This window comes from Drosophila busckii, chromosome X (genome assembly GCF_011750605.1).
Source record: "Drosophila busckii strain San Diego stock center, stock number 13000-0081.31 chromosome X, ASM1175060v1, whole genome shotgun sequence".
NCBI lineage: Eukaryota > Metazoa > Arthropoda > Insecta > Diptera > Drosophilidae > Drosophila > Drosophila busckii.
The window spans coordinates 19,344,052-19,360,967 of NC_046608.1; the positions used below are offsets into that span (position 1 = coordinate 19,344,052).

At 38.7% G+C, this 16,916-nt stretch overlaps 3 protein-coding genes across 4 annotated transcripts; 1 reads left to right on the forward strand and 2 right to left on the reverse strand.

The window, feature by feature from the left end:
- The first annotated feature begins 264 nt into the window (after nt 1-264).
- LOC108606288 (coiled-coil domain-containing protein CG32809) lies at nt 265-16,245 on the forward strand. 2 transcript variants are annotated; one of them, XM_017996269.2, is made up of 17 exons: nt 265-378; nt 1,094-1,304; nt 1,360-1,413; nt 1,466-1,611; nt 1,675-2,283; nt 7,294-7,384; nt 7,945-8,059; nt 8,130-8,228; nt 9,267-9,430; nt 9,488-9,553; nt 9,613-9,696; nt 9,763-9,825; nt 10,248-10,707; nt 10,768-10,950; nt 11,026-11,122; nt 13,949-14,116; nt 14,173-16,245. In XM_017996269.2, exons 2-17 carry the CDS (start codon nt 1,178-1,180, stop codon nt 15,223-15,225), a joined length of 3,579 nt encoding a protein of 1,192 aa, XP_017851758.1. In that variant the 5' UTR covers nt 265-378; nt 1,094-1,177; the 3' UTR covers nt 15,226-16,245. The 2 variants fall into 2 exon arrangements, with proteins under 2 accessions (XP_017851758.1, XP_017851760.1); XM_017996271.2 differs by lacking the exons at nt 265-378; nt 1,094-1,304; nt 1,360-1,413; nt 1,466-1,611; nt 1,675-2,283 and adding an exon at nt 6,961-7,039.
- Nucleotides 2,559-6,644, reverse strand: LOC108606292. Its single transcript, XM_017996277.1, has 5 exons — nt 6,070-6,644; nt 4,088-4,181; nt 3,841-3,961; nt 3,566-3,787; nt 2,559-3,501 (listed from the first exon to the last, which is right to left on the reverse strand). Exons 1-5 carry the CDS (start codon nt 6,575-6,577, stop codon nt 2,824-2,826), a joined length of 1,623 nt encoding a protein of 540 aa, XP_017851766.1. The 5' UTR covers nt 6,578-6,644; the 3' UTR covers nt 2,559-2,823.
- Nucleotides 8,260-16,329, reverse strand: LOC108606295. The gene is made up of 3 exons (XM_017996281.1): nt 16,241-16,329; nt 8,618-8,798; nt 8,260-8,568 (listed from the first exon to the last, which is right to left on the reverse strand). The coding sequence occupies exons 2-3, from the start codon at nt 8,713-8,715 to the stop codon at nt 8,274-8,276; spliced, it is 393 nt and encodes a 130-aa protein (XP_017851770.1). The 5' UTR covers nt 8,716-8,798; nt 16,241-16,329; the 3' UTR covers nt 8,260-8,273.
- Between the last annotated feature and the right edge of the window lie 587 nt (nt 16,330-16,916).

The window sequence follows — 16,916 nt, forward strand, 5'->3', positions numbered from 1 at the left end:
TTAAATAAATTTAAAGTAAATCTAATGCAACTGCTTATGCATTTAAATGCAGTTCGCAAGCTTGCGAATTATTTAACAAATTTGAATTTGTTACAACTTGTGGTGGCTTTACAATATTACAACATAAATTGGCAGCGCAGCGCTGCATTTAACTGGCGCATGCGCCTTGTGGCATGCCACAAACACACACACACACACACATATATGTGCGTATGTGTGTGCGCGAGGATTCTAGGGCGGAAATTCATTTCTGATATACCAAAAGTAATTTTTGCTGTGCCTGCCAGTGTTCAAACGTAGCCGAGAGAACGGATTTTCAAAATGTTTAAACTAATGCGGCAACGTTGCGCACGAGATGAGTTGAAATAGAAAAACAAAGTCAGGCCTTGACTTGAGCAGTCAACGTATAGTGCAATAAATTAAACTACATATGTTTTAAACTAAAAGCTAAAAATCAAAACATTAACCGGTCATGGGGCTGCTGCTGCTGCTGCTGCAAATTTCTTTACACACACAACACACACACACACGTATATAGCAATGTATGCCTGCATGTATGTATGTGTGCGCTTGCATAAATAATTATGCTGCAAAGTTCAACAAAATTAGCTAACTATAAATATAAAATAAATAAAAGTTAAGACGCAGTCACAGCTGCTAAGCGTAATACTAAATAAATAAAAAATGCGCATAACAATAAACAATAAAATATAGTTTAAATAATGTATAAAAACATATAATATATGCACAAACTGTAGCGCAAATTGCTGCGGCAAAAAAAAAAACTTTGAAGTGCTTACCACACCCATTACTAAGTATACATAACTACAGCTCGCTGTAGTATGCAACAAGAACAAGTGCAACACATACAGAAAATCTGCTGGCAAAAGCAAGAGAAAAAAAACACAGCTAAGCTAAGATATATATAGTATATATAAACGTAGTGTATTAATTATGCAGCTAGGCAGTCAGTTGCAGTTGATTAGCGCTATCATACATACATATATATAATATATATGGGCATACAGCAGTCTAATGTGTGTTTACCGGCTTGCTATGTAAACAATAATAATTAATTTAAAATTTATTGCAGTAATTAATTGAACAATCAGCAGCAACAACAAAAAGCGCAACAGCAATACTTAAATTTTGGCAGCAACATTATTAGCTACAAATCATGTTAATACGCTGGAAAAGCAAAGATAAAAGCTCTAGCGCTAATCAAAGCGCTGGCGGCGGCAGCGGCGGTGGCAGCAGCGCTTCATCCAAAAAGAAACGCAAAGGACGCGATGGCGCAGCAGCAGGTAAATTCAACTAAACTATGCATAGCTTTATAGTTAACTAAAATTTATTTAACAGATGAAGACTGGCAGAATGAAAATAAATCCAATCGCATGCCCAACGCTGAGCAAAGTAAGTTGATTTTATATATTATACGACCTATATAGCTAACTGTTATTTGCAGGCGATGAACGCGCCAGACGCGCGCTGCGTCGTGATGATCCACGTCGGCATACGCTTGGTGGCGATATTTTAGTCTACGGCGGACAACATCCGCACTCACATGCGCATCAAATGGCATCGCAGCAGCAGCGTGCGCTGGACTTGGAGGTAGCCACTCACTTATTTTTAACTATGTCTATAACTTACATTGCTTTTGTTGTTGCTCCACAGATGAGCACACGCGCCATGAAGAACAAAAAGAATCAGCCCATGCGTGGCTATGCGCCTGTTAATCAGGGACCGCTGTTCGATGACGATCCGGGCATTATGTCTGAGGTGGAAACAGCCAGCACTGGCTTTCGACGCGGCGGCAAGCAGCGTTCCTCGTTGCCTGTGGTACGCACGCCATCGAAAACGCTGGAGCGTCCGCTGGGCTTGGTGTTCCTGCAGTATCGCTCGGAAACGAAGCGCGCCTTGCTGCCCAATGAAATCACATCGATTGATACAGTGCGTGCGCTATTTGTGCGCTCGTTTCCACGTCAGCTAACCATGTCCTATTTGGAGGGACCCAATGTCAAGATCTATATACACGATGCCAGCAAGGATATGTTCTATGAGCTGGAGGATGTGCGTTCGCATTTGCGTGAAATACGCGATCGCTCGGTGCTGCGCCTATTCGAGTCCACTGAGGTTGCGGCACCGCCGCAAATACTGCCCGGCGGTCCGGGCATACCGCAGCCGCTGCCGCAGACCACTGCCAACTGGGATCAGGATCAAAGCTACTTCAGCGAGCCCGAATTCGATTCGGACTTTAAGCATCAGCACATACACAAGTCGAAGGTGAGCCACATTTTTATATTATATATATTTTAATGCTTCAATTTACATACAAAAAAAATGTTATATATTATTAAATAAGTGTTGGAGGCTAACTAGTAAAGCTGCTATAAACAATTAGTGGAGATGTTAAAGCTGTCTAAGGCATAGGAGGCAAAGCTGCTGAATAATGTTGTATAACTAATTGCTGAAGATTACAAATAAGCGAAAGTAATTAACAACTTTTTGAAATACTACAATTATTTTTTATATATATTATTTGTAATATTTATGAGCAGTATTTTGAGTAATTTCAATTTCATTGATAGTATTTGATTATTTGTTGAAATATTTGCAATGCTCAGCAATTAGCGTTTGCTAATTTTATCAACTGTATATAACTTATATAATTTAATTGCTTAGCAAATTTAACAGCTATGCATAGAAGAGTTTCTCAACTGTCTACAAATTAATATTTACTAGTGCTCGATAGTTACTTTGACTAATTCTTTCAACTCGAAAACAAATGAAAAGAAAATTCTCGTATTAGGCTAAGTAGCAGGCTCAGAAATGACCACAAGTGCCCACGCTCAGTCCCTTGAGCGTATTGTCCATATGCTCGCTAACGTTCTTCCAAGCAAATACAATGGCACCCTGGAAAGGTTCCGGGTCACAGCTGCTGCACATGGCCATGACCGCTTTGACTTCCTCCTCGGCTGGCTCGCGATCATGCGTGCTCACCTCCTGCTCCAGATTCATTCTGTGTGTTAGATCCTGCTTGAACTGCTGATCGCCAAAGTCGGCGAGACCATTGTAAAGCTCTTCAGGCGCAGCGGCAGCAGCAGCATCAGCAGCATCATCCACAATTGCTCCATTGTCCAGCAGCACCAGCTCGCGTTTCTGCAGCTTCGATTTGTTCGTGTGTCTTTTGAATTGTATGTGCGTCTCTGTTTCATCAATGAACTGCACATTGGCCGAATTGCTCAGCATTTGAAAGCGTGCAGCATTGTTGGGCGTGGCAGGCAGGCGGCTGGCAGGCGTGGCCAGCAGCTGTTGCGCCACCAAGCGTGAGCCAGCATTGATTTGGCCATTAACAAAGTTGGTATTGAGTGTTAATTGCGGCTGTGTGGATGCATCCTGCGCTGGCATCTGCGAGGGCGTTGGTCCTGCCAGATTGAGACGCACTCTGGAGGGTATTTGACCGCTGGCGAGCAGCGAGTGCATGGGCTGCGGACGATTTATCTACAAAAAGGCGAAAGGCAAAAGTAGCGCTAGGCAAATTGAAGTTGTTGGTGGCTCCACTTACAACTGGCGGCGCACGTGGTGTGCTCGATAGCTCCTGACCCTCGTGATCAAAGTGATGCACATGATGATGCTTGTGGTCGCGATGCGCTTTGCCGGCACTCAACGCAACGCGATAAACTTGAACCAGCGTCACCTCAAAGTGCAGACCTTGAATCACTTCGCCGGTTATGGAGCTGCCACCCGAACGCATTTTACCATTCGCTGGTATCTTGTAGCCCACAAGCTGCACACAGACAGATTAAATTATGAACCGAAGCGACATGCGGATTAACTCACCGAGTTGTGAAAACCTCTGCCAATGCGCTCAGCTTTGAGCCACACCTGCCACTCGCCGGTCTTGCCATTCCAAGAGCTGCACATATGATGCCATTGCCTCATGCGCAGCGGGTAATTCAATCTTCAAGATTTGCGAAATCCAGTGCGCAAAGCATAAAAAGACAATTAATATATGTAGTTGGCCGCAATTGTAGCCAAGCGATGCTTTTATTTGGGCTAAGGGATTGTCGGTTATAGTTTAGCATACCTGTACATTTGTTGGCCTTTTATGGCCATCGATAGGAAACTGGAATTTTGTGCATTCGCGACCCAGATTTGTATCTCACGCGTTTCCTTTTCGGCTGTATGGAGTGTTAAGGGGGGGGATTTTGAAATACACATTGCAACAACAACAACAGCAAATTCCATTGATGGCTGTCGTCACATTACGAAACCAGAGTACATTTCATTTTCATGCCACCACCAAGCCAATCAAGCAACCAAAAAAAAAAAACCGTTGACACACTTGCAAGTTACGCATAAATATAAAAAAAAAATATGCTGCGCGCATTTTGCGGATTTAGAAGCAATTAAATTAATTTAAGCCAATTTGCTTATTGTGTAATGTTTGCAAACAAGCTACAGTTAGGTGTTAATGTATGTATATCGATGGTATCGATATAACAATCTAATTAGTTTTTGAGCTAGAGTTAGAGTTTTAAATGTTAGATTTGAAATGTTATTGTGAAACGACTAACAGTTGCTAATATAAAAAATATTAGTAAAATTTAATAAATTAGATGGGAGTGGTTTGAGATTAATTTGCAACAATAATATACAAAAGCTAAATACATAAGCCAGCAAATTTAATTACAATTTAGTTAGTTACAAATATTTTTTAAAAGAAGAAGTAAAAGTTAGTAAAACGTCAATTGTTAGCAAAGTGTAGCTTAAAAAAGTATAGAATGGAATAGAATACAGCAACAATAATTACAACAAATAAAACTATAAAATATGCAGCTCTTAAAACCTTGAAAAATTATGAATAATAAACCAATAAGATGCATTAAAACTCAGTTAAGCTTTAACAATTAATCAAATTAAATAATGCAGCTATTGATGATCAAAGCTAACTTAATGAGAAAAAAGATTAAATGTGATATTATTAAAAAATATAGCTAAAATAAAACAAATTATACTTAAAATAAAATTATTAAGAAATATAGCTAAAAAAAAAGAATGCAGCTATATTTTTTAATAATTGTATATAAAAATATATTTTATATATGTATAATAAAATAAAATTATTAAGAAATATAGCTAAAAAAAAAAAAAAAAAAATGCAGCTATATTTGTTAATAATTTTATTTTAGTGCCTTAGCTGCATTTTAAGCTATATAAAATATAGAAATGCAGCTATATTTTTTAATAAATGTATTTTAATGCTGTAGCTGCTTTTTAAGCCATTTAATTTGTTTGCTAAAGAATATTCTGCTGAGCACTTAAGCTGTCATAACTAAGCAATATTTACTGTACTGCTACTGTTGACATTAAAACAGAAAAAAACTATTGTCGGGAAGTTATGCGAATTCCTGTTGCTGTAGTTTCGCATTAGAGCATTTGTTGCATACATTAATTGACAGTTAGTTGCAATTATGTACCGGTTTGCTTAAGCTTTAATTGTTGTTGTCGCCGCTGCTATTGTTGCAATTGATTTTGTTTTTGACAGACTGACTGACATAGCACAGGTTCCGGAAATAGATTAAATTGCATATTTAAATAAACTGAACGACAAGCGGACGCAGAGTAAGCGTAAGAGACAGAGAGAGAGAGAGAGCGAGAGAGAGAGAAACTGAAATTGAAATTGCAGCCGCGACGGCTTCGCTTAGAGTTGCAAACAGGTACATTGAGTGCTTATGTAATGTGGCTTAGAGATGCTGTGATGTCATCATTGAGGCAGTTAAAGATCGTGAAGATAGCCAGAGCTCAAAAGATATAATAAACAATGTTGACTGACCGACACTGAGCCGCATTACTTAACTTAAAGCTGGCGAGCCGGCAGTCACGCTTTCATCTCAGCATGCCCCAGACCCCGACCCCGACCCCGACCACGACCACGACCCAGAGACGCAGCCCATCATATGACAGCATAGCAGGAAGTTAGTTCCTTTCACTTTTTTTTTACTTGCAGTAGTTTGATGGGCTTGTCTACTGAGATTGATGACTTGTGATTAATCAAGCAACACTTACTCTCGTATGTGAACAAGACATGGTCGCCGCTATGATTGGTGAACCGCATCCATAGACAGGTCGTAAACTGCTCCAATTCGGGCAGCTTATTGTTATAGTCCACAATGCCGTCTTGATTGAATGCAAACTTTTTGACGCTGCAGCGATCGGCGGCATAAGCGGCGGGCGCGCTGCCAAAGCTGCTCTTGATTATATGTTGCTGCTGCTGCGGCTCATCCTCCAGACTATAGCTATCATATTGTCCTATATCCTCATCCGCTAGCGTCAGCGCTTTGCTGCTGCTGCTCGCATCCGCTTGAAACACAAAGGACTCGTCTGGTTTATTGGCATTGAACTGACTGTAGCTGGTGGCGAGCTCATGGCTGCTGCTTGCCTCGCCTGGATGCGATTGCTTTAGGCTGTAGGCGGTGATGGGACTGCTGCTGCTGGCAATGGGCTTCCATGCCAAGCATACGCTCAGTGTTATTAACAACACACAGCCGGCTAAGCTATAACTTGGTTTTAACATAACTACCAAAAAAAAATAATAAACAAAAAGTCGCGTTTTGACGTCCGTTTGCGCTGCTGTCTCGCACTTTACTAAGTTGACTACGCAGGCGCCTGCAACAAGCTGAGGCCAAAATCAAAATAAATATCAAAAAAAAAAACGCTAAACCACATACATACAACACAAACTGTTAGTTGTTTGTGTGTGTGTGTGTGTATTGTATTGAAAATGAAACTGGTTGAGTTTTCTGTCTGCTGCGCCGCGCGCTTTGCTCGAGTTGGCTCGTTTTTATTTAAATTGAATGCATACAGTCTATAGCCAATATATAACTATGTTCACGCCATTATCGGCTATAATTGTAGCACCAAAGGTTTAACAACAATAAACTGTGTGATCGGTCGTGAGCCAATATAAAGGTCGCTTGTTTTCTTCTCCCAATTGGTTACGCACTTCACTTGTCTGCGTTTCGTTTTCAAATCTATTGTAAGCCGATTCACATTTATAACTATTATTCTCGGTGTTATGCAAATCTCTTTTTTTTGGCATTCGTTTTGGCCAAGACAAGGGAAAGCTTTTACCAGTGACAACTTTTCGCTTACCGCAATTTTTTATTACAACACCTTGCCAACTTGGAATTCCCCAATTGAAACGCGTTTTCGTTAATTGAACATTGCCTATGCACTTAACTGTACTTGTCATAAATTTAATTTACAATTTGTTTTTATATATATTTGCAGATTGGCAAACAATCAGCGCCGTATTATGTGGGCTCATCACAGACCTTGCCACGTGGCATGTACGCCTCGGATCGCAACAAGATAACCATAGGTAAGTTACTCTAGCATAAGCTATATATATAATATATAACTTTTTCTAGTTTTTAATACTAATGGGGAATTGCTTTGTAGCTTGAGCAAGTCTTTGGCTAAAACTTAGAAACAATATTAAGCTTAAATTTTAAAATATGTTGTCTACTTTAAGCTGTTTACAAAACTAAGCAATATAATAGATAATATATATTTAATTTATGTTTAAATCATCAAAGCATTATTATTATTATTATTCCTATTAATTCGACTTATGCTGAAATTTATTTTAATAGTTCGTTGCATGTTTGTTTTGTTAATTTCTTTGAATTAAAACATTTCATTGAAGACGGCAAATTATTTTCTAGCATAACATATATAAATAAGTTATAGAAAAGCTAACTTTGAGGCAGAGTAGCTAGCAGATTTTATTATTAATTTATTTGTTATATATTTTGCAGTTTTGCTGCTTAGTAAATTTTATAGACAGCAATGCAATTAGCTCGCTTAGCTTCAGCCTTTTAATATATTTAGTTTGAAGTCTTTATAATTGCTTTAATGTTGTTGTTAATTTACTTACAGATGGTTACACCAGCTCCCCGGAGCGCGCCTCGCGTGGCAACTACGAGGAGCCCTACTACAGTCAATACGGCACACGCAACGCTGTTGTTGCCCCCATCATAGACGAAGAACAAAGGTAAACTATAATGCAAAGCTTTAAAAAAAAAAACACACACACACTAAGCAACTTAATTAATGCAAAATAGCGATGGTGGCATGGCCGAAGATCAATACGCACTGTATGGCATTAAAGTTGGACCCAATCGCTTGACGCATCGTGGCAATCAAATCTATGACCCTACCAGGTAACACTAATTTTTAGTTTTGTACGCATTGGTTTATTGTTTATTTTAATTTCCATACGCCGCATTGTGCGCATAACGCTTGCTACGTCTATAGATTTTAATGCGTTTGACATTGCCATTGGTTGAGGTTGTTGTTGCTGTAGCCACGGGATGAAAGTAGGTGGTGCCTTTGCTCTTGATGGCCTGCACAATGAGGCAAAGCAAATAGCCACCAAATGAAAGAAACGCCAAGGCAGTGATGCTGATTTGGAATAGAGTTTGCAGCTTCGAAGGCTTCTCCTCGGGCCAATGTGCAGCACCATAGCCACTATACCAGGATTGTGCAGCATCGCTTGATGATCTTGATCATAGCTATAAATATGTGTGGCAGCCAAATTAAATGCACTTACCTGTCGGCTACCATAAGAGCCATGCGCTCTGGCTGATTGCAGTCGCTGCTGGACTTTGCTGCAGGCGGCGGCGCTGCTGCCTCTGCCAGTTGCATCATGTCCACTGATTTCTTTAGTATAAGCAATTCCTGCAGCTGAAAGCCTGCCAAACAGTTGCCAAACTGCTGCGGCGTGCTTGTTACTGGAAAAATATTTAAATATATATTTTTTATTTAATAACAAAAACTATTACGCACCACTGCAGTAGTCCATGCTGCTTAGCTAACATTAAACTTGCAACTGCAGCGTGTGCTTGCCAATTGTTGCAAAGTGCAAATACCCAGCAGTTAATAAAGCAAGCGGCATTCTGAACTATAGTTTAAAAAACTTTTTGTTTATTAAATGCAAACAATTTGTAGCAAGTCTTGAGCTGCGTTGCAAATTTATATAGTATGAACAATTGCACATTAAAGTGTTTTCATTCACATATAAAAAAAGTGTTTTTATCATCTCCAGCAGCTCCTACTAAATCACAGAGTATTTAAGTTGCAAGCTTGGCTGCTCAATTGGAGCTGCTGAACTTCTTACGAAAATTGTCAACGCGCTTAATTATTTCTGTGCACTTGGCGTATCACTAATTTTGCTTTGTTTTTTCTTCATTAACGCTTAGACCCGAAGATCTACATCGCATACGTGTTGAGCATATGGAGCGTCAGCTGGCGAACTTAACTGGGCTGGTGCAGAAGGCGCTGGTTAATCAAAATCCACAAATTGCGCCGCTCGCAGTGCCCACATTGGATTCAAATTATCTTGTGGTGCCAACACAAATGCAATGTAAGTCACACTAACTAACTAATTGAACACTTAATTATGCTTAAATGCTATTTGCAGCCAATGGCTCAGCTGATGAGCTGTACGTGCGTGAGAAGGCACCAAAGCTGGGCAAGAACTCGTGTCGTAAGTAACAAACATTATTATATATATTGTATAAAACTAAAGCTTTGTTTTATATACAGAGAAATCCGTATCGTTTGAAAAGTCTGTTTCATTCAGCGATGACATACAGGGCATACCCAAGTCCCATATACCACTACATGCCGGTAATTAAGCACTATATAGCGCTTTATATTCAGTTATTAATGCTTGTCTTATTTTTCACACTCAAGCTGACACCAAACCCACAAAGCCAGCCATCAAATCCTCCACTCTGCCTCGCACTTCATCACAAGGTAAAAAATCGAAAGGCTTAAGCTTAGCAGTTGTCTTTATAATTTGCTAAAATGTTATAGCTTTGCTATCAATGTATAAATAATTTCGAACATGTAAAGTTTTAATATCAAATGCAAACGCTTGACTCAAATTCAGTTTTAATTAAAGTTAATTGACATATTAGCTTAGCACAATCAAAGCAAAATATTTTGTAAAAACTAAAATTATATACAATTTTTTTTAATATTTAATTTATTTGTAATATGTAAATTTTTAATAGCAACTTCTTGTAACAATTTTTAATTTACTTTTAACTCAAATCAAACTTAAATTGTATCAAAGCTTTGATAAGCAGCAACATTAACTAATATTATAAAGAGAACTCTATTGCATATGCTGCTAAATTGAGCTTAGAACTTAACCCCACTGCAACTTTTTGTAGAGCGCGATCGTCTGAAGCCGCCGCCACCACCAAAGCCCATTGTGCTGGCCCAAACAGCGCATACAACTTATCGAGCGGACATTGCACTGGCGCCCGAGGTGTACAATCATTTGCGTGGCCTGCAGAAGAAGGCCAAGGACTTGCGCATGGAGGTGCGCACCTTGAGACGCTTGTCCCAAGCTCAGTCCGTAGCTGTGCGCGAGGATATCAAAAGCACATTCATGCGCATACGTGCAACTTTGTTGGCCAGCAGCGGCAGCTTCTGGGGCCAGAACGATCAGGACACAACGCGCATTTCACGCGAGGAGGAGCTGTACAAGCAAGAGGTTATACGGCTGGAGAAGGATCTGAGCGATTTGGAGGGTGCTGTGGAGAATTTGCGTGGCGAGGTGATCAATCGACGCACGCGTGTAAATATGACAGCAGTGGAGGACATGGCGCTGGTGCTAAGCCGCGCAAGGTGCGAGCGTACAATATATCAAACTATATATAGTTATTAAAGTTTGTTATAAATTTGCAGCAAAACTGTTGCGGAACTGAAGCTTAAGTTTCCGGGCTTATCGAATGGCTTGCGCTGCATTTTGTCTGATGAAATGGAGAAAGTTGTGCGTGAAGAAAAGTTCCTAAAAGAAGAGCCCGATCGTCTAGAGTCAGCATTGCGACGTTGCAAAAAGTTAACAGGCACATTGGTAACACTTAAACGGTAACACTCTAAGCTTAGCTCGCCCCCCACATGGCCTGCCCAGCAAGTTGCTAATCCCAGTTACTAATCCCACAGCTTGGCCAGCGTGCAAGAGCAGCGCTTGCCACCCAATGAGCCACAACTAATGAGCGAAGAGGCTTTGCGTGCTGCAGATATTTCGGTGCCCGATAAGGTCAGTGCCTAGTCTTAAGCTGCAAGCAATCAAAACACACACACTACTAAAACTACTACTACTACTACTACTAAAACTACTACTACTACTACTACTATATGCTTTATATTGAACAGTACACCTTAGGGCTTTTTGGCCAACGCATTAAACACAGTTACATAATACCGTGCCATACCTACTACAAGTATTCCTTGTAATCCTTTGAAGAATTAGTTGCTTTTGAACTAAAAGTTGTTTTTACTTTTGATTGGCTTCTTTTGATTTCATGGAATGCGAAAAACAAAAACAAACAATACAAAAAAAACCAAAATTTATTATGCAAACTTGCTGCCAAATAATAATTAGAGTAGTTATTTATTATTTATACGCAAAATTTGTTTAGTTCATTCGATTTTATTTTTTAACTTTTGAGTTTTTTGTTTTTTATTTCTTGTGTTGTGTGTGTCTCAGACATCAAATCTATGCTAAGACTGGCAGCTCGTCGTCTCTTTAGTAGGTCTAAGCTTAAGTACAACAATTTATTGTGTAAATAATTGTGCTGCGAATGTTGCCAAAACCATTCTGTTCCATTAACATTCATTTAAACTTTAAGTTCTCACATTGGCCAACTGACTACAAATTTTGAATTGATATTGATGCCCCTGAGCCCCTGTTGATGCCAATAAGGTGTACAAAACTTTACAATTTTTCTTTTCAATTATTAATTTTAATTGCTCTCTAAACGTTTTGACTCAAACTCAAAGCTCAAAAGCTCATTTAAAGCTGACAAAACACAAATCCAAAAGTTGTTTACAACTTACAGTTGATAAATTTGAAATGTTGTTGAGGTTTACCTAGTGATTTCATTTTCTTCTTCTTGCCTTTTTTTATTGAACTAACAATTTTTTCGATATCTCGTATACGACTACAAAAACTACAACCACGTAGTTTAACTGGCGATGGAGTTCTAACTTCAAAGAGGCAATTACTGAGTAATGACTGAAACAACAAATATTACCAAAAAATAAATAAAAAAAAAAAAACCAAAAAAAATTTAGTAAACAAAAAACAAACATTTTTAAAAAACAGCAAGATAACGAATTCATAAACAACTATGTCAATTTTCTTTTAGCTAACATTGTTTGCTCCGCATTAAACATAACTAGTTTATACCTATTTTTTTTTTGTATACTACTTTCTATAATGCTATAAACATTTCAAAACTAATACCTAAAAAAAATCAATTCAAATAAATAAATAAACCGTACCATAATTATACAACAAACATCATGAAAAAGCTAATCATAAGCCCAAAACATTCTATCGCAACTAAGTATCATTAGTTACATAAATACTACTACTAACTACTAATATATAACACTAACTAACCTTCTGTGTATACTACTACTTACTAAACTACTAAATGTGCGTGCTCCAAGCCTTCCCAATGGCGGTCCTGCGACTCGCTAAATTGTGACAAAATATATATCCCAACGATCTGGACTATTTACACTTAAAAACAAACTTTAACCCACGGGCACTTTTATGGGTATTGGCAAAGATTATAGAATTAGCAATGACTTAACTAATCCGAGGTTTAAAACCACATTAACCCACCATACACCACTATATAAACACCTAGGTGTATTCTATAATCTTTGCAACAAAACTTTAACCTTAATAGCTAGCTAGCGCATTATTTAACTGAAACTAACTTCTGTATACAAAAGTCGAAATTATTAAGCGAATAAAACTTGGAATTTAACTGGCTAATTATTTTTAATTAAGAGTAATCAATAGTCCGAAGTGCATTTAAGCTTTAGAAAGAGAGGGAAAGGTAAATTTTATTTAATTTTACTCATGCTCTTGCAAAGAATTTCATATTTTTTTATAAACTATTGCAAGGGTATTAAGCACGTCGGCTTGCTGACGTTAGTACTTGCGAGAAAACTAAAAATCATCTATGTGTACCTAAAAATATTGATGTTGTAGTTGCAAAAGCAAAGCTTGTGTATAAAAATTTAGTCGAATACCAAAATCAAATAAACAAAAAAAAATACAAATGTAAATGTACCCTCAATTATTTACACACGCTAACAAAATTTCCTTCAATGTGCCCAACAAAAAAAAGTCACAAACTAACCCAAAATTAAACTATAATATGTTTTTAATGCAATAATAATATGTATGCAAGCCGCCGGTCACTTACATACTATGTTTTCACTCATAAATTGTTGTCTTTGAAGTTTTTGCCATCCAAACAAACCAAACCACATGATATCATACTAGATCGATCATACATCATAGCATACATACATCAGCTAACATACATACATACATCATATACATAATACATTGCTGTTTATATTATGATTTCGACTATATACATATATCCCAAAACAGATTCAATTTCAATTTTCAATGTATAAAGACAAAGGTTGTTATATAAATGTTACTCGTATTTCTACAATAATTTAATGGGTAACATATTGCTATATAAACTATATATGTGTACCAGATTGGTTTCGACTCAAATTCAAATTCAAATTCAATGTTTGTTACACTTTTTGTTTGCTTTGTTTTTAAAACTTTAATTTGTTAATTGCATGTTAATTGTTGCTGTAGTTGCTGCTAATTAATTTATTTAAGGGCACACAGCATGTTTTTTAATTAAAAGGCAGGCTGTAATTATTTACGCTCTCTAACATTAAAGTATATAGTACAAATATATATATATATATATTCTATATGTATTGATGTGTTTTTAAGGTGTCTCTCATTGCTCTGATGCTTTGCCATTATTTTAAATTGTTCAATTGTATGTGTGTGTGTGTGTTTCTCTTATAGCCAATCCCAACACCCAGGATGGGGTCGTTCACTATCAGCGGGGGACTCGCACCCGAAAACGCACTCGATGCTCTGCTAGATGAGCTCAAGACCTTCTCCAAGCCAATTGCTCAACAACAACAGCAACAACAACAACAACAGCAGCAGCAGCAACAACAATTATATGAGGTAAGCTAGCTTAACTATATTAATATAAATATTAATTGTTGCACTCATTTGCCCAGGATACCGCATCCGATGAGAGCGCACAGGCTGCTGTACAGAGCACAGTGACGACGCAAATATCTCAGGCCAGACTCTTGACGGAAACCAACATCAATATGCAACAGGCAACGGCAAGCAGCAACAGCAGCAGCAACAATTTGATCATGTCCGTGGCTATGGGCACGCGGCCAACGCAGCAGCAATCGCCACAACAACTGATGGTCCACACCAATATGGGCAGCCTGCGTCGCCTACACTCCTATCCCAGTGAGTCCGAGTCGGAGCTGCCACCGCCCACAGGGCCGCGTCCCGATAGCCTAGCAAATGGTTTGAACAACAACAGCAACAGCAACACAAATGGCAACAGCAACAGCAGCAGCAGCAACATTAAGCCACCAATACCCGAGCGTAATGCTGATTTATTAACCAAAGTGGGACAGAAGCGCATACCGCCACCACCGCCGCCGCGCACAAGCTCACGCAGTCCACTGGCCAGTCCGACAAGCCCAAATGTGCCACAGAGCATCGCTGCAGCCGCCGCCGCCGCCGCCGCTCTAGAAGGCGGCAGCGATGCCAACTCGCTGATGTTTGCAGCCGAAACATCCAGCGGTGACAACTCGAGCAGCAATGAGTCCGGCAACGATCAGGTGCAGCGACAAGTGGCGCTCGAGATGCGTCACCAGGAGCTGCTGAAGAAGCAAAAGCTGCTGCAGGAGCAATATCAACGCTTGCAGCAAATGAGCAAATTGCCCTCAGTGGATATAGCGACATATCCCAATCAGGAACAAGCGCCGGCAACAGCAACCGGAACAACGAGCATACAACAAAAGATAGCCGCATTGAATTTGGCATGTGAGTCGTCTGGTGGTGGCGCCGCCAACGCCATGACAACTGACGCTACTACGGCTACCAATGGTGGCGGTGTGTTGGTCAGTGATGCTACGGGCGGTGTGGTCGGCGGTGGTGGTGGTGTTGGATTTGCTGGTGGTGCAACAGCTGCTGCTGCTGCTGCTGCTACTAAAAACTCAACAACAATGACCACTAAGCAGGTATACGAGACCGAAATACTTTAACACAGCTAAAGCTAAATTCCATACAAGACGCACTTAGCACACACACACACACACACACACACACATGGTTAAGAGTTGAAAGCAAACTATATTTCCATATAAACTTCAATGTATACGGCACAATTGAAACGAACAACTTTCGTCTCTATCACAAGCATGCATTATGCTATCTCTCTCTCACACACAATACACTCACTCACTCTCTCTTTCTCTGCTATGTTTGTGTTTGTGTGTGCGCGCTCTCTTTCTGTTTTTACATTCCTTGACTTCATTAAGTAATTAAACAATATAAACTAAACTGCATGTTCATTAACAAAAAACGCGCGTCTAAGCAAATATATTACATGTCAAATCTAATTGTCGTACACACACACACACACATACACGCAAGCTTTTGATAGGTGTTCTAAGCTGTTTTGTTATCTCAATTTATAAAAAAAAAAAACTTAATGTGTAAAAGCATGGCTAGAATGTAACAACAAATACAAACAAATTATAACAAATGCATGGCAACAACGCAAATAATCTTATAAACAAATGAAACTTAATCAACATTTAACATAAGTGTATATGTAAAACACACACACTCACATACAAAAATTAATAATTGAACATCAAACCCGCAAACAAGCAAACTCAATTATATACTTGAGTGGCATATGAACAACTTTTTAAACTATATACAATCCCAAACATATTATATGTCAGTATGTTTTTTATTAAGTATTTATTATTATTTAGTTGATGTAGGACGTGAGACTGATAGTTCTATATACTCGAATATAGCTCATGAGAAACAAATACCGAATCCATTTTTGCACCACAAAATGCATTATATATTATTGTTAACATATTAAAAAACAACAACTATTTCGCTAATTTTATCACAAAAACCTTAAAGTAACTCACTTAAAATCAAAGACAAAATCAAATCAAATTTCGACTCTGTCAAATAATCAGCGCTAGGCTTGATAATTCACGATGGGCGCTAAATATAAAATAAGTTCTCACTCACCTGGCAAAAGGACACGCGAATCGTCCTTAAAGTCTCGAGATTATGGCTAGCAGAACATTCTGCTTAAGACTCCTAACCACTCAGGTATCCTTCCAAGCCTTAAAGCACATGCATTTTCCAAATCCTAGGCATTAACACTATCGAATTGCATACCAGCATATCTAGAATTGCACAAAAAAAAAATATTAACAGCGAGTTTGTTGCCTAAGTCTTTTTAGTTTACATGTGGTATGAAAATTTTCCATGCAAAATTGTCGTTTTTTAGCTGCTGCTCCTCTGTTATCCTTTCAATCTGAAAAGGACACGCATTTTCGTGCTCCTGCGCATCAAATCTAACGTACTGCGTACGTAGGATATACAGGATTGCACAAAAAAATTTATTGAAAAAAATTGCAAGGGGGTGGGTCGCAAATTTTGGCTCAAAACCACAAAATGTCCTTTTTCTCGTAAACTGCAAGGACTACAAGGATGTGATTTAGCATGCAAGTAGTGCTTCTTGAGAGCTTTCAGAATATATCACTCAAAGGACGAAAGTCCTTACAGATAAACAGCTTTTTTCGTATACAGAAAATAGGCTATAACTCCCGAGTCCTTGACAGGATCAGAACGAAATTAGTGCCAAACGATTACTTTTTAAAAGGACTATCAACTGAGCAAAGCACATGTGAATCGTCCT